Source organism: Lathamus discolor, chromosome 2 (assembly GCF_037157495.1).
Source record: "Lathamus discolor isolate bLatDis1 chromosome 2, bLatDis1.hap1, whole genome shotgun sequence".
Classification (NCBI taxonomy): domain Eukaryota; kingdom Metazoa; phylum Chordata; class Aves; order Psittaciformes; family Psittacidae; genus Lathamus; species Lathamus discolor.
This window is the reverse complement of record NC_088885.1, coordinates 46,031,065-46,054,424: the sequence shown is the minus strand read 5'-3', so window position 1 is coordinate 46,054,424 and position 23,360 is coordinate 46,031,065. Positions and strand designations below refer to the sequence as shown.

At 35.0% G+C, this 23,360-nt stretch overlaps 1 protein-coding gene across 3 annotated transcripts in view; it reads left to right on the top strand.

Moving 5' to 3' along the window:
* CUL2 (cullin 2) overlaps positions 1 to 21,495 on the top strand; it is a 51,779-nt gene extending 30,284 nt beyond the window's left edge. For all 3 annotated transcript variants that reach the window (XM_065666731.1, XM_065666733.1, XM_065666730.1), the window contains 12 exons: positions 1,073 to 1,197; positions 2,833 to 2,940; positions 4,814 to 4,873; positions 5,246 to 5,374; positions 5,480 to 5,566; positions 6,057 to 6,209; positions 6,590 to 6,667; positions 8,678 to 8,744; positions 10,233 to 10,435; positions 13,998 to 14,099; positions 14,820 to 14,936; positions 19,139 to 21,495. In XM_065666731.1, coding sequence (XP_065522803.1) covers positions 1,073 to 1,197; positions 2,833 to 2,940; positions 4,814 to 4,873; positions 5,246 to 5,374; positions 5,480 to 5,566; positions 6,057 to 6,209; positions 6,590 to 6,667; positions 8,678 to 8,744; positions 10,233 to 10,435; positions 13,998 to 14,099; positions 14,820 to 14,936; positions 19,139 to 19,270 — 1,361 coding nt within the window. In that variant the 3' untranslated portion in view covers positions 19,271 to 21,495. The remainder of the gene's footprint in view (positions 1 to 1,072; positions 1,198 to 2,832; positions 2,941 to 4,813; positions 4,874 to 5,245; positions 5,375 to 5,479; positions 5,567 to 6,056; positions 6,210 to 6,589; positions 6,668 to 8,677; positions 8,745 to 10,232; positions 10,436 to 13,997; positions 14,100 to 14,819; positions 14,937 to 19,138) is intronic.
* Positions 21,496 to 23,360: the final 1,865 nt, after the last annotated feature.

Genomic DNA, 23,360 nt, shown 5'->3' with positions numbered 1-23,360 from the left:
AGTACTAGTACTGTTAACTAGAAAGCCCAATTAAAGCCTGAATGACATTTTTCTTTTACCATGTAATACATTCTTATTCTTCTAAATACCTAGTCAAAGCCTTCTTTTACTGTTAACAACCCTTTTTTTGGTCAATACTCTTTCTCTTTCCTTGTCTTAGTTGCCTTAAAACCACTTGAAGTCCTGTGTCCTGTAGAACTGGTCATATTTTATGCTTGTGTCTTCATTTGTAAACCAATGACTCTGTCTTTACAGATTCTTATCATAATCAGTCAGGATTATAAAATACTTTGGCTTCTTTTCATAGCCACTTTTTATTGTCCTAAATCTTTTGTGACCTTTCATCCCAGATCCTTTTTACAAGGAGAGATGCTCTTATGGTTATATTCCCTGCTTGACTAAAAGAAATTTGCTTCTTGATGGCTACATGCCTTTCAGCCTTGAAAGAATGCTTATTCTGTCATGGAAGATGGTATCCATTCTGTGAAACAAATTATTCTTCACAGTCAAATTGTATCCAGTAGTAGTGTTCAATTTCCAATGAGTTTGGCAGATCTGATCAGAGCTTGGATACTTAAGAAAGAAAAAACAAAACTCATACAAAAACCCCCCAACAAACAGTTGCTTATTTACAGCTTTTCTAACTTGAGAAAAATTTTAAGCCATCACTAGAGCATAACGAAATGTCAAGAAGATACCTAATTAATTTTCCTGAGCTGCTGCTAAGGGAGATTTAGTGAAGCCAAGGATAAAAATAAGCTGGCACAATAGTTTTCCATACTAGCCCACATCTCCTCTTGGAGTTTATCCTAAATAAACAGTATTGGAAGAGTGACTTTGTAACAATAGCGATACTCAATAAGTACTGATATTAGCCCTACTATTTCCCTTTTTGCTTTTGTCAGTGATCCAGTGTATGTTAATTTTTTATTGGGTGTTTTTTTTTTTTTTTTTCAGAACAGTGAGTCATGTTTCAGTCTTTGGAAAGTTCTGTGTAAAATGGTAGTACTATATTAAGTGTTGATTTTTAGTGTTTCTAAGCATATTCTATAAAAATGTATCTCTGTTACAGACATGGCTAATATGTATACTCTGCTTCGTGCTGTGTCAAGTGGTTTACCTCATATGATTCAGGAGCTACAAAACCATATCCATGATGAGGGCCTTAGAGCAACCAGCAATCTTTCTCAGGAAAATGTGAGTTTCCTTAGGCAGCTCAAGTTACCTGTTTGATTAACTTTCCAGATGAAATGTTTACCCTTTTCTTTTTAGTCTATTCTGTTTTGGGTTGTTTTTTGTTTTGTTTTGTTGGGTTTTTTTAATTTTGCCTGTATGAAATTGGTTTGGAACGTTATGGATAAATTGTAACTTCTAATCAGCACACTTAGCTGTGCGACATGTACCTATCCTGAGAGTCGGTTGTTGTGATCTAACCCAGAAACAACTGCAGCTAGAAATTTCTCGTTGTTTGTTTAATGCTGTCATGGCAAGTAGGTCCTTTTGTTCTGTGTATGTATTTTTTTTTTTCCTAAATTTCTCTAAGTCAGTGGCATTTGACATTCTTGTACATAAGGAATCAATGATTCCATTTAGCTTAATTACATGTTATTTGTAAAGGCTTGACATTGTATCCTCATTTCGGTGTGGTGTTTTTCACTAATAGCTTTTTAGTCTCATATTTTTGTGTAATTTCTGAAAATACTGTAGCTTAATTATTTTACTAAAGTGTGTTACACTTTTTTCTGTTCATATGTATTTAAATTACTCTGTTCCATTTTTGTTCCTCTAGCATTGCTGTTCAGAAACAAACAAGCTTTTATCTGGCATTATTTTTGTACATGTGTACATCTTGCTGTCTAGATCTGTGACCACTTTCAGATGCTGACTTTAGCCACCCAGTGTTTCTGTCTGTAATAATATATAGATACAAACTGTTTTAAATTAACTCTTTTATTGACTGCACAGGAGTTCTTACTCTTCTGTGACTCCTGTGTGCATACTGAAAATGGGCTAACGTCTTCAGTAGTATATTTTGCTTTGAGATTATTTGTACGTTTATTGAGTTTATTCTCTCAAACTAAAAGTGTCTACATAGGGAAATGAATGCAGAGCCATAAGGGTGATGCAGCTTCATAGCCTTATGTAGATAAATTCAAAATGTGAAATACTTGCTGCACTGTGTGGATTAAGTACTTTGTCATCAAAACATTTTTCATGTGTGATCTGAGAATGCACTTGGGCTATCATGTGATACAGCCAGTGCATTGCACAAAGTTGCATTGCTGCCTACCTGCTTGTCTGTGTAGGGACTCCTCTAAGTCATATTGGTCATTTTTATACAAAAGGTTATGCTGAAATGTGGCGCACTAAATTAGATTGGTAACAGAAGAAAATTCAAAGGGTTCATCCAGGTTTTCTGACTCTGAAGTCAGTGTGTAGGAGAAGCAGCAGTTCACTTATTTCAGTAGTTTTTTGGCTTGATTGCTGTATTTCACAGAATCACAGAATCATTATTTAAGTGTTAGTGTCGATGGTTTTTGAAAGGGCTAATAAAAAGGTTTTGGGGTATGATGGTAAAGTGCAGACAGCATGAGAGCAGTATAGACTCATATGTCTGTAAATGTAGCCATAGACTCTTTTTTCCAAAACATAATCAGAGTAGTGTAAGAGGACAACAATGCAGAATCAATCCTTTCAAGCACGTAATCACTATGATTTAAACTTTTATCAGAAAGAATAATTAGGAAAAAATGTACAACTAATGTAGATATATTTGTATGTAGATAATATTTTTCTCGTTAACTTGCTTTCTGTTTTATCTGCCTTTTTCAGATGCCAACTCAGTTTGTGGAGTCAGTTTTGGAAGTACATAGTAAATTTGTTCAGCTCATCAACACTGTTTTGAATAGTGATCAACACTTCATGAGTGCCCTTGACAAGGTAACTTACATAAAAAAAGCACTGGAAAGCAAAATGTGAGGCCCTGTTTCAGGCTCATCAAAATTCTTCAGGACATCAACACATGTTCAGAGATGGCGTTCTTATGCAGTTTTTCTAGTTTAAATATGTAATCGAACAAAAGACAATCCGGTGTTTAGGGAAAAGATACGTACAAAAGAGACCACTTTAATACTTAAATGTGTTCTGAACAAAATACCTTCTTTTCATCATAATTCAAAACACAAAAATGGAGCTGACCCTTTTAATGTAAATTTAAGTGCCAATAATAAATAGATAAATAGAGTGGTTTGGGGTAGCTTGATAACACTTCTGTGCATTTGAACTTCAATTTGCTTGGTGCCATGATGTTTAAAATCCTATTTATAATTTCCTGTCTAAGGATGCATGCATACATTTAATTGTTCTCTTGTGGTGTTTACAGTAATTACAGTTTGTAGGTAAGGTCGTAGTCTAAGATTTGATAATTTTAGAATCATAGAATCATAGAATAGTTAGGGTTGGAAGGGACCTCAAGATCATATAGTTCCAACCCCCCTGCCATGGGCAGCGGCACCTCACACTAAACCATACCACACAAGGCTTCATCCAACCAACATTAATCTGGAAAGACACAGTGATGAATACATCAGTAATAATATCAATAGTAGTTGTCCATCTGTATTTGTGCTTTTGAGAAAATAATTGTTTATTTTTTTAAAACAAATACTTATTTTAGTACCCTAATACATTTCTGTCTCAATTACAGCTAATGTCATGTACCAGAAGGTGGTGTAATACGAGATTGCCAGCTATATTTGCTGGCACATATGCAATGTAATTTTCCCTTAAGTACATCAATTCTTCATTTCAGTGATTTTATTACAATAAACATTTAAAATCTTAATCTGCTGTCAGTTTTTCATGGTGGATGTCGAAACTGCTACTGTGGCCTTTAATATTATTGCAGAAGACTGGTCAAATCTTTACAGAGTTTGCTGTTTCTTGTCAAGTCATGTATTCGTTTCTCACAGGGATTCTAGGGACCTATTATGAAATATTGGAATGTTGAGGCATTGTACAGAAGCTGCTGATCAGTTTTTCTTTATAATAACAACAATAATGTTTGTTACTATAAAGGAACTATAATTCCGAGGAACTATGGTCATAAAGTATTTTTGGTTCAGTATTGGTTTAAAATGCTAATTTAAATGTGATATGTAGTTTAGAAACTAACCTTGATGATTCTGATATCATTGTTTACAATTTCCAATTCTAAGCTTCCATTATCTCCTTCTTTTTCTTTTTCATCATATCCTGGTTTTCTTCAGCTACCATACTTTTTGTACTGCATTGCTTTGAATTTCCCCTTTCAGCAATATTTTTTCTCCTCTTTAGTCTACCAAAAAATCCAACAACCAAAAGATCTTTCCATTCTTACTGTTGTGAGCACATCATGTATGTTTTTCAGCTCAAGATACATGCTGTTCATGTAAGCTGCCCTTGATGTGCTGCTGCTCAAATCTGCTTTATCTGCAATTATTCCTTGGTTCCTTTCTTTGGGACCATACATAGTGGTGTGCACCAAAATCTTCATACTTCTACGTTTAAGTTTTTAACCAGAACTTAATTGGTTCTGCTACTTTCTGTGATTAACTTCTGTTTCTCTGCTTTTTCCGCTTAGAAACGTTCAACACGCAGATTCTCACAGAACAGTAATTCAGACCCTTTTATTAATTGTTTCTCTTTGGTTCCCTTTTGTGTAGTTCAGTTTTATAGGGTCTGAACTTTTTTTTTTTTTTATATTTCATATTTCATAAAATGAAAAGTTCTACATAATTTACGTATTTTCTCTTTGCTCTGTCTTCCTATGTAGGCTTTGACATCAGTAGTAAACTATAGGGAGCCGAAGTCGATCTGCAAAGCACCTGAGTTGGTAAGTGATACATAGAAAGTACCGTTTTTTAATACTGTCAAATGGATTGGCAGGAGGTCCATCACACAGATGATTTCTCACACTAGTTAACCTCAGGGGTGTTTTTCAGTAGTAAGGAATAACTTAACCTGCGTGCACATTTTGTGGGTTGGTTTTGATGCAGTGGTTATTTCTTATGCAGATTTTGTATTCTCTGTAGATATATATGTATTGTTCTCCTATGAATACAGCCCTTGTAATAGAAATGAGGCTGTAGACTGTGACTTACTTCGTGCTTCAACTCTTGTGTAGAAGTTTGGTCTGCCTTGGCATACATTTGTTCTCAAGCTTGACAAGTAGGTTTGTGTTTGTTTTTCCTTTTTTTAACTTGAGCTGGCCAAGTACTGTGACAACTTGTTGAAGAAATCAGCAAAGGGAATGACAGAGAATGAAGTAGAAGACAAACTTACAAGTTTCATTACTGTTTTCAAATACATTGATGACAAAGATGTATTCCAAAAGGTAACTTTTGATACTCAATAAACTTTAAAATGTTACACTTAAAGTATACTTGAAAAATGTGGTTATGCTTTTAAAAATCTTCATGTCTTATTTCTTTTTATCTAGTTCTATGCCAGAATGTTGGCAAAAAGATTAATTCATGGTTTGTCTATGTCTATGGATTCTGAAGAAGCCATGATTAACAAACTAAAGGTAATGAACATTCTAATGCAAAATAAGAGGACATAGCAGCGTGTAATGTTGAGAGGAAGCAGCAGATGGTGCCAGAGATAATTGAGCAGTTAATAGATCTTGTTTCCAGTAGCTGAAAGGAAAAACTAATTTCTTAGTAGTCTGTGAAAGATACAGAGCTAAGTATCACCAATGCATTTGAGATTTTTATGAGGTTTTGGGTATTTTTATTAAATACATTCAAATAATTGATATTTACACTTAAAAAAGTACCAAGGACCTTCATAAACTTATCTTTCCATTTTATAAAATAACTTTCATATAAGTCTATAGAAAGTCAAACTGATGTAAATCTTATAATCTTGGTTTTTAACGTTTGTGTTCTATTGTAACTAGTGCTCTTCGTAAATATTATAACAATGCTTTTGCTAACTATTTTGTCCATATACTAGTAGTGAATGTGTGTAAGTACTGTTTTCACTGTAAAACCTGTTACAATGTTTCTTCACAGCAAGCCTGTGGTTATGAATTTACCAGCAAGCTCCATCGAATGTATACAGACATGAGTGTTAGTGCTGATCTCAACAATAAATTCAACAACTTTATCAAAAACCAGGACACGATTATAGATTTGGGAATTAGTTTTCAGATATATGTTCTACAGGTACTAATGTATGTTTATTACTATTGAGTTATTTGTACTTAATTTTTATATTTTTATAACAAGTGAACCATTTTCCATGAATATTTCTCATATGGAAACTGACACTTTGTGATTTTTGTGGAATAATTAATTTTCCTAGTGTTTCTTATTAGAATTAACTCAGTGGTGCAGTAAAGAGTAATGACATAAAATGCCTTGTGTTTCTTGTCTTGAATTAATACCTCAGTGGGGCATGCATAATGAGCAGTAAAATTTCTGGTGGAAATTGCTAGTCTTATGGTATAACATATAGAACTGTCTAATAGTGGGTTTTGTTTTTTTTTTGTAGTGTATATGTTGTATGAAAACATTAATACTTTAATTTTTCCTGGTATCTTTAGGCTGGTGCATGGCCTCTAACTCAGGCTCCTTCTTCTACGTTTGCAATTCCTCAGGAACTGGAAAAGAGTGTACAGATGGTAGGTTAGTAGGAGACCTCTTGTAAACGTGGAAAATATAAAATAAATATAAAATATTAAATATAAATATAAAATATAAAATATTTTATAAAATTATAAAATAATATAAAAGATCATCAGTCTAACAGAGAAAAACATGAACTGCTTCATTTTGTTTGTAAACCGTGGCTATCTTGTTTCCAGTCCATATTAAAGTTGGAGAGTCACCTAAATGGTACACTTAATTTATATGTGTATTTGCATAGCTTTTCTTTTTCACATGTCTTCTACACTTCATGATTGATGAAGGAGATACTACTAAATACAGTCAAATGAACCGGGTTGATTTTAACATTTGAAATCAATTCTTAATGTTTAGATGAACGGAAGTTTTTTTTCTAATATTAAATTGGATCAGATTTAATAGAGGATGAAAATGCAGATACAGGTTTCTTGTCCTGTATTCCATAGGAGCCATTCAAAATTGAGCTTTGCGCAAAACTTCTTTAAAGCTAATTTTATAAATTCTTAAAGCAGTAAAGGTTTTACTTTGGCCAAATGTTCTCTTTTTATGTGATAATTTCTGCTTTGTGGAGGTGGAATATTTTATTACTTTTCATTATATTATGGTGCTCTAAATGTTACCTCTGCAATGTTTGTGTTAAAATGCAGAATATATGTGTTGATCTTTGCTGAAGTGTATTCAATGTTGAAGTACATTTTAGGTAATTAAAAATTACATTATTTGATAGAACAGATATTTTTTAAAGCAGTTATTATACCTTAAATTGATGTGACGTATAATGGGAAATTTCCATTTCTGCAGCGAAGGGGCTTTTCAATGTATTGCTACTAAATATTAGAACTATTTATTCTGCTTTTATTTCCACTGTGGCCCTTGGTTTTAGCAATGTAATAATTTCCAACCCATACTATGGCATCCACAGAAGGTGATTGATGGCATTTTGCTGTTCTTTGTGAGCTTAAAGTAGGAGCATTGTCAGTCATGCCTCAGTTGGAAAATTGTTATGGATTTGCATATCAGAAGCAGCTCAGAGTCTGGGTTGTTTGTCTAACTTCACTATTGAAGTTTGTTTAAAGAAGCAATTCATGTGTTGCCTATATAGAATTAATGCTCTAAATTATACTTCTTATTCATTGAGGAAACAGAGCATTAACTTGGTGAGTCTTTTAAAACTGACAATGTCTGTCTTTGCTGTCAAATTTGATCATTGATCCGTCAAGAGAGACTTATCTCAGTATTCTGGCCAGGATATAGAAAGAAGAAAAACTATTCTGCGGTTGCACTGGAAAGCACCTCTGTATCTGGGCAAATTGTTCAGCAGCTTTTTCAGGCTCCAAGCCTAATGGAGCTTCCTATAAATATAGGTTTATTTGAATGGTATACAAATACTAGTTTTCATACTATGTAAGCTTGTGGGTGGAGAAACACCTGAATTTTCAAGAGGTCAGAAGTCCCCCTTTTTGGATTTTTCTTTAATGTTCAAGTTGCCAGACCGAATCAGAGTAAACTAAATTGATGTGTACACAGGAATTTCTGGATTGATTTTAAATAAGATATCAAAGCCATGGAATACAGAATGATTTCACCAAGGTGAAAAAATAAAATTACACTAGTTTTTATATGGAATTGGAAGGAACAGAATAATAAAACCTCACGAGATTGATTGCTAAAACCTCCTAGAAATTCTTTTAAGTTCAGTAGAGTTGATACTTCTTGGAACACTGTTCAAATACAGTACTTTATACTTTGAGAGTATGAGTGTGTCAACAATCTTTTTGATTTAATCATCAAGTGATATGTTAATATGTTCAAGTGTTTCGGTAAATGGCTGATGTTTAGGTGTCACCCATCTTCTAAAGGAAAGTTCTGTCAAGAATTGATCTGCAATGTTTACATCCGGTATGGTGTACATAAAACCAGTATTTCTTCCCTGGGGTGATAGTGTGATAATAAGCTATTGTAAGTAGTTATATGTGTGACTAATTAAATTTCATTTTGTTTTGCAGTTTGAATTATTTTACAGTCAACATTTTAGTGGAAGGAAGCTTACTTGGTTACATTATCTTTGTACAGGTAAAAATAAATGCTTTGCTAAACGTATGCTCTATGCAACTGACAATTGTTTGTTAAAAGTTCTTTTCAAATGGCAACAGACTTTGGAGTTGGAACATTATGTTGCATATAAAGTCAGCTGACTTATTTTGCATTATAAATAATTATTTGCTGCTTAGTATATCCATAATTTGTTTTGTGAACTTGCATATGTTATCTGTGATCTACTAAGTCCAAGTAAAACTAGAATTACACATTGTTAACTACAAAACACTACTGAAAAACTGCAGAGTTAAAAATAATTGCCCTGGAATTGTTTCTGTAGCATTAGTCATACTTTAGTTGAATATTAAATAATGCTGTGATAATATTTTACTCAGATATGTAAGTAAAGTATTTATAGTTATATTTCTATTTACTGTATAGAAATATGTGCTAAAAAAACATCTTAGTATATAAAATTGTTGTTTAGTTTACTAAGTATCAGTTAATTGTATTTCATTTCAGGTGCTTTCAATATCAGGTTTTAATTACTGAGCACCACAACATACTACGTGGAGGTGAAAACCAGACTAGCGTACAACCATATAATGTAATGAAAATTTAGGTTTCATAATAGAAGTTTGCCATTCATTCACACTCACCTTCACACAGAAAATATAAATCTGCTTTCAGGCAGTTTTCTTCAGAGCTTTTTGCTTTTTCTCTCTCTTTTCTCTCTCTTTTCTCTCTCTTTTCTCTCTCTTTTCTCTCTCTTCTTTTCTCTCTCTTTTCTCTCTCTTTTCTCTCTCTTTTCTCTCTCTTTTCTCTCTCTTTTCTCTCTCTTTTCTCTCTCTTTTCTCTCTCTTTTCTCTCTCTTTTCTCTCTCTTTTCTCTCTCTTTTCTCTCTCTTTTCTCTCTCTTTTCTCTCTCTTTTCTCTCTCTTTTCTCTCTCTTTTCTCTCTCTTTTCTCTCTCTTTTCTCTCTCTTTTCTCTCTCTTTTCTCTCTCTTTTTTCTTTTTCTTAACTTTTTTCTCGTTGCTCTCTTTTCTCTTTTTTTCTCTCTTCCCTTTTTTTTATTTATATTAATATTGTGGAGGAAAAAAAAGTAATGGACAAGTCTTTTATTTTGTTTTTAAATCTTACCTTGAAACAACTTTCATGTAGTCATTATTCTGTCATTCTGTATAAGCTCTTAGTAATTGAAGTTGATGTGTTGAGGCTATTTGGAACTTCGTTTTTTATTTTTTTTTCTTACTATAAATTATATTGCATTATTCAAATTCAACACTGTAGGCTTCCTTTTTTAATTGAAAACACTGCTCTAGTATTCATAAAATAGAGGGCTTTTCTGTTGCAGACCACATTCTATAAACAACATCAGTTTGCATCTTCCCATTCGAAGTGCTAAATGCATACTTCGGTGTGAATTGACTATCTGGAAATGTAGGAGAAGCTGTAATAGTTAGGCTTCAGATGACTTTTCAGCACATTCCATTGGTTTATAAAATACTACTTGTATCATTACAGGTGAAGTAAAAATGAATTATTTGTGCAAACCTTATGTAGCCATGGTCACAACATACCAAATGGCAGTGTTGCTTGCCTTCAACAACAGTGAAACTGTCAGTTACAAGGAGCTTCAGGATAGTACACAAATGAATGAGAAAGAACTGACAAAAACCATCAAATCCTTGCTTGATGTTAAAATGATCAACCATGACTCAGACAAGGTAATGCAATAATGATATAAAAGAGTTTAATCTTTTCAGTCATGTGATTCTAATACTTGTGGGTTTGGTGGGGGTTTTTTGATATAAAGTAATCCACTGTTTGCTTTTTCTTTTTTTCCTAAACTGTATTATTGACCCTTGTGAACAATTAGAAATCTGTGTTTATAAGGGGGAAGTAGACTTATCTGTGTCATGTAGGTTCTCTGTGCCTGTAACAGCATGGTATGCTGAAAAGGTAATAATTGTTTATTGTTTCTGTTGTATTTCATCCATATGGCTTTAGATTCACTGCTGTTGGCGAAGATAACTCTTTGACTACACCACTTTCAGAGTTGTACTGGATCATGGAAAGGAGCCAGAGTAGTAAACCAAAGAGTCTTAGAGACACTCTAAAAAGAAAATACTGTGGTATTAGGAGACTGAGAGTAATGGCAACCATGTTAGAATCATAGAATAGTTAGGGTTGGAAAGGACCTTAAGGTCACCTAGTTCCAACACCCCTGCCATGGGCAGGGACACCTCACACTAAACCATCTCACCCAGGGCTCTGGCCTTGAACACCACCAGGGATGGAGCATTCACAACTTCCCTGGGCAACCCATTCCAGTGCCTCACCACCCTTACAGTAAAGAACTTCTTCCTTATATCCAATCTAAACTTCCCGGTTTAAGTTTTAACCCATTACCCCTTGTTGTATCACTACAGTCCCTAATGAAGAGTCCCTCCCCAGCATCCCTGTAGCCCCCTTCAGATACTGGAAGGCTGCTGTGTTTCTCTACACAGCCTTCTCTTCTCCAGGCTGAACAGCCCCAACTTTCTCAGCCTGTCTTCATATGGGAGGTGCTCCAGTCCCCTGATCATCCTCGTGGCCCTCCCCTTGATTTGTTCCAACACTTCCATGTCCTTTTTATGTTGAGGACACCAGAACTGTACACAGTACACCAGAACTGTACACAATTGTACATGCTGTACAACTGTAAACAAAGCTTTGTTTGTGGTTAAGGCAATAGTTGATAGAAGTTCCGTTTTTGACTCTGCCTCATGCTTCTGTATGACTTACATGAAACCAGTTACCCTTTTCCCATACAGCAGAGGGCACAGTATCTGTCATGTAAGAAACACTGCAGAAGTGCCTGCACATGCCACACAAACTTTAGCATGAGTTTCCAGCTAGCCAAGAATGCCTGTTACTCAGACAGTATCAGGCAGAAGAAACTGAGATAAGCTGTTCACTTATGAGAAAAAAATCCAAAGCTGCTCTGATAGCTGCTTTTTTTTTTAACCAGGAAAATATTAGAAAATGGAAAGTGAGATCACAAGGAAGATCTGATGCTTGGCTGAAGCATAGGACATGCTTCCAATATCTAGAAATGAGCTCAGGTTGGAACAGTGGCTGGGAAGATGTCTGTTAAACCATGGGTGAAATATAGCACTGGGAGCTATTACAGAAAACAGTGAGATTTTTTCATAATCTTAGAAAGTTGCCCATTATTTAAAGGATTTGCATTTATTTGTGTCTGTTGTATAAGTTTCTTTAAACTTAAGTCATTGAAGCGTGAATGGCATGGCTTTCCAACCCTTTTACCTTTTAGTATTTGCCACTGCATTTTCTGGTTCTTTAACTTCCAGGCTATTGTATTCAAACATCTCTGCTAATTCTGTTTGCTTTGCACTCCATCCAGCAATGTGAAAGAAGTTCTGTAGACAGTCTATCAGCTTACTTATTGAATAAGCCAGTGAACTTCAGTGTCTTAAACAGTCACATTAAAAACACTAAAAACTCTTTACCTGTATCTGAGCCATATAGAAAAGTACAGTTCTTGTACAGTTTACAGTTTTGCTGTAGTTTGCTTTTGTTTTGTTGTTTTGTGTTTTTTTGTTTTTTTGTTTTTTTTTTTTTTGATAGAAGGAAAACAAAAGAAAACATTGGAGTCATGCTTTTTGAGTTCATGCACAACACAATTTATTTTGGTTTATATTCAACCATGTCAGCAGAATAATGCTAAAATTAGTGTTTATATTTTTTTAAAGCTTTTTATCTTTGTCCTTGGTTAAATTTTCTATACCATTCTTGGATATTATAAAATATTATAATGCAGAATATAAAATTAGAATTAATATTGGTTTGGATATAAATTTAGATAAATATTGACTGTGTTCACTAAAGTATTTGCACTTGAGTTTTGGCAAGATTCCAAAGTCTCACAAGTCCAGTGCCGTTATTCTGCTGGAAATTGGTAATACTTCTTGTCATGGTTTAGGGCCAGCCAGTAACTCAGCACCACGCAGCCACTTGCTCAAACCCTCCCTTCCCCCCCTGACCCCAGGCAGGATGGGGAGAACTGAAAGAATGTAAAACCCCACGAGTTGGAAGAAGAACGGTCCAGTAACTAAAGTATAATATAAAACTGCTACTACCACTAATGATAAGGGAAACAACAAAGGGAAAAAGTATAAAACTAAAAGGGGAGAGGAAAAAACCCGGTAAGCACAAGTAATGCACAGTACAGTTGCTCACCACCCACTGACCAATGTCCAGCCCGACCCGAGCAGCAATCTGGGCCTTCCGGATAACTGCCCCCCATTTATATACCGGGCATGACATGCCGTGGTATGGAATACTTCTTTGGCTAGTTTGGGTCAGGTGTCCTGTCTGTTTCCTCCTGGCTTCTTGTGTCCCTCCTCACTGGCAGAGCACAATCCATGGTCAGGGTAAGCATTACTTAACAGCAACTAAAACACTTGTGTGTTATCAGCATTGCTCTCAGACTAAAGCTGAAACACAGCACTGCACCAGCTGCTAGAAAGGAGAAAAGAAATAACTTACAGCTGAAACCAAGACACTTGTACAGGCTCTTGCCTGGAAACTACAAAGATCTGTTGAATATATAACTCTTACAGCTGAAACCAAGACACTTGTACAGGCTCTTGCCTGGAAACTACAAAGATCTGTTGAATATAAAGGTGTTTGGGCTGCAGGGAATAGTTACCATTTATTGAAAGAATTGGACTTTTACATGTGGAATAGAGTTGAGATTCTGATAGGAAAATAATAGAAATGTACTCATAGATGTGGAACTGTACAAGTTGCAGTTTGTCAACTTTTTCTTCTGTAACATAGCAAAATGCTTAGATGTTTTTCTGTAAGTTCTGGAAGGCAACATCAGTAGTAGTTATGAAAGCAACAGCTCTCTCTTGAGCTTCTGCTGTAAATAAATGCAAATCCTACTTTCCTTGCAGGGAAAAAATGAGTTTAAATGGAGACCATTTGCAACTAAGCTGTTGAAGTATTAAAACAGAAATTACTTTAATCATATTAACTTGTTTAATAAAATTCATGTATGTCAGAGTTCTTTATAGTGATTTCTAAAATAGACTTGATTTCTAGGTTAGTTAAACTGTAGCTTAAAAAGTTGACCTGGTTCAAGTGGCATTTTAGAATTCCAGCTACAAACCTGAAATTGTTTGTGTGTATGCAAGCCCCTAACTGTGATTATGTCAAAGTAAGTTGTCATCGTTTTCTGGTTCCATTCCTGATTTTTAAAAAGGTTCTTTATTGCAGGAAGACATAGAGGCAGAGTCTACGTTTTCATTAAATATGAGCTTCAGCAGTAAACGAACAAAATTTAAAATTACTACATCAATGCAGAAAGACACACCACAGGCAAGTATTCTTTGGTGTTTCAAGCTTGAACAGCCTAGGAAGGTTATTGTTCTAATATTGAATTTATTGTGTTAGCTTGGTGTAAGCAGTTGTAAGAGTTCCTGTGTAAGATTTAAATTTAAAGCTTAAGCAGTTGTGGGGTTTTTGTACTTAAAATATAGGCAGGAGAAGATAGAATAGGGAATAAGAAAGTGGAAGAAAAATGTTTATAAACAAGAACTGGTCTTCTTGTACCAAGGGGGATTGACATTTAGCTTGTCTTACCTAATGAGACTTTTTTTGTAGGTGGTGTTTATAAAAGTAGCTTATTCCAGGAACAGCAGAACCAATGAAGTCTATTTTCCTATGGTTTTATGTCCTTTGGTAACTAAAATTAATTCCAGTTTTGATAATCCATGTTCCATCTGTATCTCCTAAGACATAGGTTTTTGTACAAGAGGTTTATGTGCTGCCAAACTCAATACTTTATAATAAATTCTGCTTGCCTTTCTCCCTAGCAAAAACACTGGTTTGGATGTCTCTCTCCTATCTCCTTAACTTTGATGAAACCTGCTATTCTTGATATATGGAAGTACTTTACCTGGAATTGAACTTCACCTAGATATTTTTTTTATTAATTCACCACTTTAATAAAGTAGAAACTATGCATTCAAGGTATTTTTATGAAGCATGTATTGATCTTGCTATATTTTAATCATTACTGTTCTTCCCATATTGCAGGAGATGGAGCAGACCAGAAGTGCTGTAGATGAAGACAGAAAAATGTATCTTCAAGCTGCTATAGTCCGTATCATGAAAGCACGTAAAGTGTTGCGGCATAATGCTCTTATTCAGGAGGTAAGACAAAATTTTCTTTGTATGATGTCATTAAAATCTTCAGGATAGTTGGGTAAAACATCTGACCAGAAAACATCCCCATGTCAGAACTGGTACCCCAGTGAAATTAGTGAGAATTTTATTGGAGTCTACTTTGAACTGGAGCACTGTGATCCCTCAGTCTTGTAAATGTGTCTTAGCACTAAAGCATTAAGTGCCCCTCTGCTTGCTCTTTCCCATTGGCTGGTTCTATGCCAACAGATGTTCTGTCCTGTAAGAATCACTGCCAGAGCTGTAGGTTCAGTTGAAAACCTGAGTATGTATAATCTAAGTATGGAATTTCCACAGAAGAGCGTAGGCAATTTTGAGCTCTAATTGTGCTTTTTTTTTTTTCTAATTCATATCTTAAATTTTTAAAGTTGTCTGAATATGGAGACATGCACTTCTTAATCTCCCTTTTCCATTAAACAGCAGGGTTATCTAGGTTTTTTAGATTCTAGGATAATGATCTGTGAACTGTCACAGATAGGCTGGGAAGGAAGTGCTATTTCTTTCAGTTTTCTCCCACTTTCCCATCTGTGCTAGTTGCCTGCCTAACTGTATTTCTTATTCCAACTTAACCTTTGCTCCTGCCAGCCAGTTCCCAGTTTTAGTTTCCTTAGCATTCCCAGGCGTTCATTCTCCAGTTTAATTATTTCTTGTGTCTCCTGAGCCTTGCTTGGAGAGCCTCAGAGTGGACTGGTGAGAGAGGGAGTAAAGATTCCTGCTGTATTCAACCATTTTGAGCATGTGGGTGGAGAAGCAGCCAGTCATTTTGAGATCTGCTGTGTGCTTTCTGTCTTGTGGTGATGGAGGAAACAGTTTACCACACCCTCCACTTAATTTTTATTTGCTAAGAAAAAGGCAGCTGCAGAGAGCTAAGCCCAGAACTTGCAATGTGAGGCATCTTAAAGGTTTTGGATATTGAAATAGTTCTTGTACACAGATACTCTGAAAGCTTAATTTAAGAAATCTGATTTTGAATATCTAAAAGATGAGGCAGTGCAGGTCCCAGTTATTCTCAAAATCTTTGGTTATTTTGGTTTCCTGTTACTTAAATCATCCATGCAATTATGATGACGTCCTGTAAGAATTTACAGTTAGAAAATGGTAGGCAAGCCTGTTCCATCTTTGAAAATATTTCTTTTTCCCTACTCTCAAATTCTTAGAAAAAGTTTTCAAAGTGTATTTTGCTTGAGATCAGTTTATAAGGGTGGAATAGATGACAAATTGTTTTGGTTTGGAAACAAAAAATCTTCTCTGGTTATTACTTCCTTTGTTTAACTCAAGGGGCACTGTCTGACATGCCTCTACTGCATTTTTCTCTTGCAGAATACTATAGTCTATTAACATCAGGAGCTTTTTGATGTCTTGCAGGAAAGGTGGACATTTTGGTTGTTACTTGGTTAAAAACTGAGTAGAAAGTAAAGCTGGTGCTTCATTTATCTATTACCAGCCACATCCACCTGTATTATTTTTTTTACCTTTGCTTTTAACTAAATTTCTTAACAGTTTTGAAAAATCATGTCCTTTATCATTTAGTCTTTAGCTCTCAATTTTGAATACTACTTGCATCTTAGATGGCTTAGAGAGTTTAAAACAGAAGGCTAGGCTTCTAAATAATTGATATCTATTCTGCAGTGTAGTGTGGGGACCTTGATGTAGCCTCACATGATCAGTTGTGAAACCTTAAGCAGTAAGGAGAAGCAGTACCAAAATCCAATAGCATTATTTTTTCCTGGTTTTGGCACTCTGAATTAATTTGTGCCAATCTCCATGCTGCCTCAGTTAAACTGCTGCTGGAACCTTTAAAATGTTAAATGTCTTCTCTACAGTGTGTGATACAGATGTACTTTTTAGGCACTTCGGAAATGATTGCCAGATTTTAGAGCAAATTGTGGGGATACAAGTTTTTATATAATTATTGCTTGAATACAAAGATGAAAATCTCATATTAAGTGGAAATTTATGCCTGCAGTGAGCTCAGTAACTTGTTTTGCTTCATGTTGTATGAATAAGGCCAAACTGCCATGTGGTTCTGAGTTGAACATGCTCAGCTTTTCTCACTAGTCTGACCTTTATTAAAAAAATCAGTTACTATCACTTCCTTTTTCTCCTGTGTTAACCTTGTAGTAAGATTTGATTTACTGTCAAGAGCCTTTTTATTTCTTAGTGACTGTTAGTGATATTGTTACTAATTACGGTGATGTTACTTTTATCATGATGTTTATATACTTATATGTAATGTGTCTTATTTCTTTAGGAGTAAGAATGAATCTTTTGAAAGGAAGTCTGTTTACTATGAATGGTTAATATTTTCTCACCTTATTAAGGTGTTTTTCTGAGATATAAGGGCAGGAGTATACTGTTTTTAGAGATATGATTGAAAGACTCCTTGCCTTAATGTAATTAGCTCTAATTCTAGCAGTTAGACTACAGAACCACACATTTTATTTAGGGTACATAGAAGTGTCCAAGAAAATATTCAAGGCTATAGGTAGACCTGTGTATGTCAGCACGTTGTCTTTGCTGAATTGTTAATTGTGTTAGATATGCCTTGTTAGTTTTACTTTTAGCTCCATGCTGTAGTATATTGCAGGACAAGGTAGCTTTTCCCTTAAGATGAGTAAGGTCAGTGGGAGAAGTGGAGGGGAAAGGTAATTTCTGGGAATGCAGTCATTCCCAGGGTATTTTTTATTCTGACCATCAGGTATTTGTATCATCTTTCTTATTTGTATTATCTTTGATAAAGCAAAACCTTACCAATACAAAATTGTATCTTTTGTTCTCTCTTTCCTAAGTAAATAACATGAAGTATGATGATGACAATCAGTATGAATGTAGGGCTGAAGTTAGGTGAAATCTGAGCAGATCTATTAGCTTGTTAGCAGCAAGTTTCTTCTTATTTGTACTGCTCTGGAACATACCAGACCCTTGGCTGCTAGCCCAACAAAACTCACTTGTTTGAGCTTTTTGTTTGCTTTGTTGGGTGAGCTCTACCTGGCGAGTGCTGTTGGCTCATAGAGGGCTCCAGCAAGCTCTACAGCTGGGACAAAGCCAGCCATGAAAAGTGGTAAAGAACATGTGGAATCCAGCTAAAATAAAAATTACTTCCTTTACAGAACAAATGAGAAACTACAGGCAAAATACATTGTGACACTTGATTAGTAAGATCTTTGGTTTAAAAAATTGTCTAAGTTAATAGAAACATGTATTCTATTACTACGCATCATTTCCTCCTCTTCTCTACAAGAGAATGGGCAAAACTGAGAAGTATTAAGAGACATCTGACGTATTGCCTCCAGTGGCAGTTTCTTCAACAATACATATGTAGATTTATTTGGTTTTTCCCAGTAAATAACTTTTTACTGTATGTATTACAAAGTTCCAACCAGATGAAACTCACCAAATCGTAGGTCTGGCTTCAGTGAACAAAAAGAAGTGCATCTTGATTGTCCCAAATTGCCTAGGAAAGGAGGTCAGTGGTAGAGAACTCCGTTTACACCTTCTGGGCAGCTGAGCAGTTCAAGTGACTTCCAGGACCAGGTATACAGCACTACATGGGCTGGAACTTCAACAAAACACAGCAAATCCAGCTCACATCTCATCCTGGCAGCTGCAGCAGCTAGTAGTAGTTTTACAAAAAAGATTACTACTTGAGCTGTGTCTTCTGTGATGAAAAGTGTCATCTAGGGCTTTTCAGCAAATTGTTTGAAAAATGTTATTCTTTTTTTCTTGCAGATTTGATTGTCTAGTGCAGTAGAATCTCAGAGAATAGGCTGCATTTTTAATATCTTTATACCGTGCTTTTCAGGAATGGATAAGCTTTTGTAACATGGTCAGATTTTGCTATGTACCTGTTTATATGTTCTCCTAAACATGTCTTTTTAATAATAAAAGGAAAACACTGGTTTCACAAATCTTTATTAAGTGAAAATGTCATCTCTTTTTATGATAAAAAAGTGGTGATGGAAAGAGGCTAGTATGGAAAGGAACATACAGTCTTACAAAATTTTCACTTTGCTTGATCTGTGATAATAGTGAAGAAGTGTGTTAATATTGATTAATTTTTAACCTGAATATCTATCTACATTTGTACGGAATTTGCCCTTAGTGAATATTTCTGTAGCATTTATAACTGTTGGAAATAAAAATAACAGAAACCCCATGTCTTTCTCTTGCAGGTAATTAGCCAATCAAGGGCTAGGTTTAACCCAAGTATCAGCATGATTAAGAAGTGTATTGAAGTTCTGATAGACAAACAGTACATAGAACGAAGCCAGGCCTCTGCAGACGAATACAGTTATGTAGCATGATGTTGCTATCCTGCAGGTATGACTGTAAGGAGATCATTGCTGTCACTGTTTGGTGTGTTCCTGTGGGAAGAGGCAGGCCTGTGCCTCCATAATTGGTCACTTGGCAGCCCCTGTTTTTCTGCTGTTTACAACATCACCAGTGCCATGTCATGAGCGTCAATGAAAATGCCTATAGATATTTCAAGCTCATGTCATTATGACATTTCTTAAACTTTACTAAAAGAATGAGTGAAGTATTGCTGAAATGTGGAAAATTGGTTGGGTACCATGCTTTTTTTTTTCCCCCTCCTCTTTCACGTTTGCAGTTGATGTTTTTTAATGTATCTTAAGACAAAGTTAAAAAAAAAAAAAAAAGAAAAAACCTAAATATTGTAATATGACAGATAACCTAATAATTGTATCTACATTAAAATGTAAAAAAAAAAAATGACGAACATGATACTGCTGCTTGTCAAATAAAAAAATAAAGTTATATAACGTGTCTGGAATGATTGTAGAAATGGATATAGCGTTAATGTCTGTAAATATTATTCAGACTTGGATGAGTGAAAATAATGTTATGTGTTTGGGTTTTGGATAACCTCAGAAGTAGATCTGACGTAAGAACTAATTTATATAAAACTGAATACAAGGTTTGTTATGTTTGATGTGATTATAAAAAAAAATATTTATGGTGAAGTGCACATCTTGTTTTCTTGAGATTAGGGGTAATTCGCATTCTGAGTGCCTGAAGGCCTACTCTGTGTCTGTTAATCTCACACTGTATGTTACAAGAGAAAATAAACAGGCATTTGGGGGGATTTCAGTAGCGTAGTGCACAAAGAGTTGGGAATGGTTATCATGAACATCAAAGATAGATTCAGTGGCTTGTGAAACCACCCTGATAATGGGAAAGAATATAGCAGACAGGCAATTGAAAACTGTTGTTTCACTAATGCATTGGGTGGAAACACTGTGTGGATAGGTACCTATGTTTGTTTCCGCAGAAGCCTATACTAAGTTTTTTTTTTTTACTTTTTTTTCACTCCTGACTCATATAGTTGTGTTTAGCGTATTTTGTTTTCCTCTGCCCCAGTTGTATTTCTGCCTATTTGGACAGACAAATTCATGGGCTATTCCATGCCCTGTGTTTCTCATCATGGGTGGCATGGTGACTGCTCACTCTCAAATAGGCAAAGTATCACTCTAAAAGGTACTAACTCTACCACTGGAAGTAATTGGAGTTTAAAGAGCATTAGGAGAGTGACCACACTGAATTGCCTGCTGCAGAAAAGAGCTTCCTTGTGGCTATGCCTGCAACTGTCATTGACAGGATTTAAATGTTCTATTTTTGCCAGATTTTATTAGTGTGCATATAAATATATATATATATGTAGATATATATTATTTGCAATATTTTTTTAGATTGTGTGATATTTCATCACCTACTAAAAGTCCAGAGATCCCAAACTAAATTTACATGAAAAAGCCCTCTGGTGGGAGCTTTTTCCTTCTTCTTTCTTTTTCTAGCTTTTTGCTGTATGAAAGATTTCTCTCTTGACTCTCAGACTGTTGCTGTTTCATATTTCTTAAGTGGCATGGCATTCATATGTTATCTAGAACATACAGTAAACTTTCTGTATTTATCAAGGAAATGCATCAAGAAGTGGTAATGTTTTCCTTATGTGGATTTTGGTGAGGGCAGATAATGGGCAATAAACAATGAAGGCACTAAACGTTTCTTCCATATTTACGCTATTTTATCCCATGATGCTAAGATCTAGATTTTTGAAATGGATTTATGTCTTAAATAAGTGTTGTTTTTAACTGATCATAATATGGTTCAGTAAGTCATTGTCTAAAGAGGGTAGTTCAGAGTTGTGTTGGGAGACAGCAAAGGTGCTAATAGTGTAAGTGTAATAAACAGGAGACACATTAGCATAGATTTTGACAGGAATGTCTTCTAATCTATTTCAGTGTGAAACATTTCTGTGCTTTATAAAAAGGAATTCATTACTTCTTATGGCAAAAAACAAATAGAGTAGAGAGAATATTCTGTGACACGATAGAAAATAATATTTGCCTGAAAATTGAATTGTCAGATCCTTTCTCCAGAAAACAAACTAACAGTGACACCAAAGCTTTTGGAAACAAATATGTTTTATCTTGTAACCTGTGTATGAGTCAACAGATTTTAAGCTTGTTTCTTCATAAAAGGGTTAATAAAAGCTTTATTTAAATACAGATTGCAGTAGCAAAATTTTAAGACTGAGGTTTAACAGTCCTTAACAGATTTTGTTTCAGAATCACTTCATAGACAAAACAAAAACTTTATTCATTTAACCCAAATGTGTAAGGTTTTAGCATTACCTTATCTCTGAATTTGTGCATACCTAAACCGTCAAAGGGTACTATTTTGCTTTTTAGATAAGCATGCTGCTGAGTTGAGACATGTTTAGTGAGTTAAAAACATTCATACTTTTCAGTGCAGTTGGCATACCCAGACAATGTCTTTCATAATTACACACAAACTCAGACTTTTCAATGCGTCTTGGGAAACATGGCTATAGCTGGAAAGCATTTTATATTCTCCTTTGTAACTCACACCTTCCCCCTAAGGAAAAAAGTAGTGCAGAGATTCAGCCCTCTCTAGCTGGGTTAGGTCACTGAAGTCATTGCTGGCACACAGTGATGCAGTTTATAGAGTAGTGCTACAACCTGGCAACTCAACACATCTGGCAAGTACCATTCAAAAATACAAAGTGCTAATGGGTATTACCAGGAGGGGCAAGTTATAGAAAGAGAAGACATTCAAAAATGCTGTGCATTTTTAATTTTTCACTAGAAGAAACTGCATAGATGCAGTAATTGCATAGATGGTTTTATTCCTTGTAAGCCTGTTGACATGTACGACCCACTAGTTTCCTGGGAGCCACATGGCTGACTCTGAAAATGTAATGATTTCATACATCTCATACATTCATAATGTCAAAATGCGTTTTACCTCTAGTGTTGTTGATAATTCTTATGCTAACTGAAAATGTATTTTTATGATGATTTAATTTGTCATCAGATTGCTTATCTTATTCTAGGAAACAAAAATGTGTACCTTTATTTACGTGTGTTCATACATACAGGGCTGCTGGAGCTAGGAAATGTACTCAAATCACCATACCATGAAAAACAGTCTTCAAAGCTGAGAGAATCGTTAACTTTTTAAGAAGCCTTTCAATGAGTACGGCACTTTTCCAAATACAGAGCAAAGTACAGAAATTGGCCAAAGGAAAAGTACATTTTACAAACTGATACCTTTATGCTTAGAAAGCTATTTCCTATACTTTAAAAAAAATCAATTTTAAAAGCAAATCTTGCAACATAGTATTGATTCTTGAGCCAAATAAATTCTTTGTACTTTAGAGCAAGTATATTAGGACTGTCCATGCTTTCTAAATATGGTAAGTACCTAGAGTTAATTAATCTAAGGTATTACAATCTATAAAAATGTATTTTTCAAAGCAGTTGTTCTCACACTGAGTATTTTCTCTTATTACAAATCTGAAGTTATCCTTACTTGCCTATGGTAAGTTTTACTGCACTTCCTAGCTAATAACAAAGCAGAGGTTTTGCAAGTTTTCGGGCAAAAGAGGAAGAATCAAAAAATTGTTTGGGTATAGTAATTTTAAAACAATGTAAGACTTTGCTAAATGCAACTATGTGTGTATGTGTATTTTTATAGAAGGGGGTAAACAAGTATGACAGTAAAAGTAACTAGGCACATGTAGCTTGTATTTCTTACTGTCTCCCTTCTGTGGAATTCACAATTGCATCAATAAGGAGAGAAAATAACAGCCCACAAAGGGGAAGAGTGGCACATGCCAGTTGGCCTCCCTTGAGAAGTAATGGAGTTGTAGTTTTGTGTTCTTTATATTTGAATAGTTTAAACATTAATGTGTTAATTAACAAGATTACTCTTTAGTTCAGTGTTGATGATTACTTGTCACCCATTTGAGGAAGAAGTGTGCTGGAGTATTCAAAGCAGTAATGCATTTGACATAACCATGTGTTGGTGGTGCTCCCAACAACTCTCCCAGGAGCATGCAGCACAAGACTG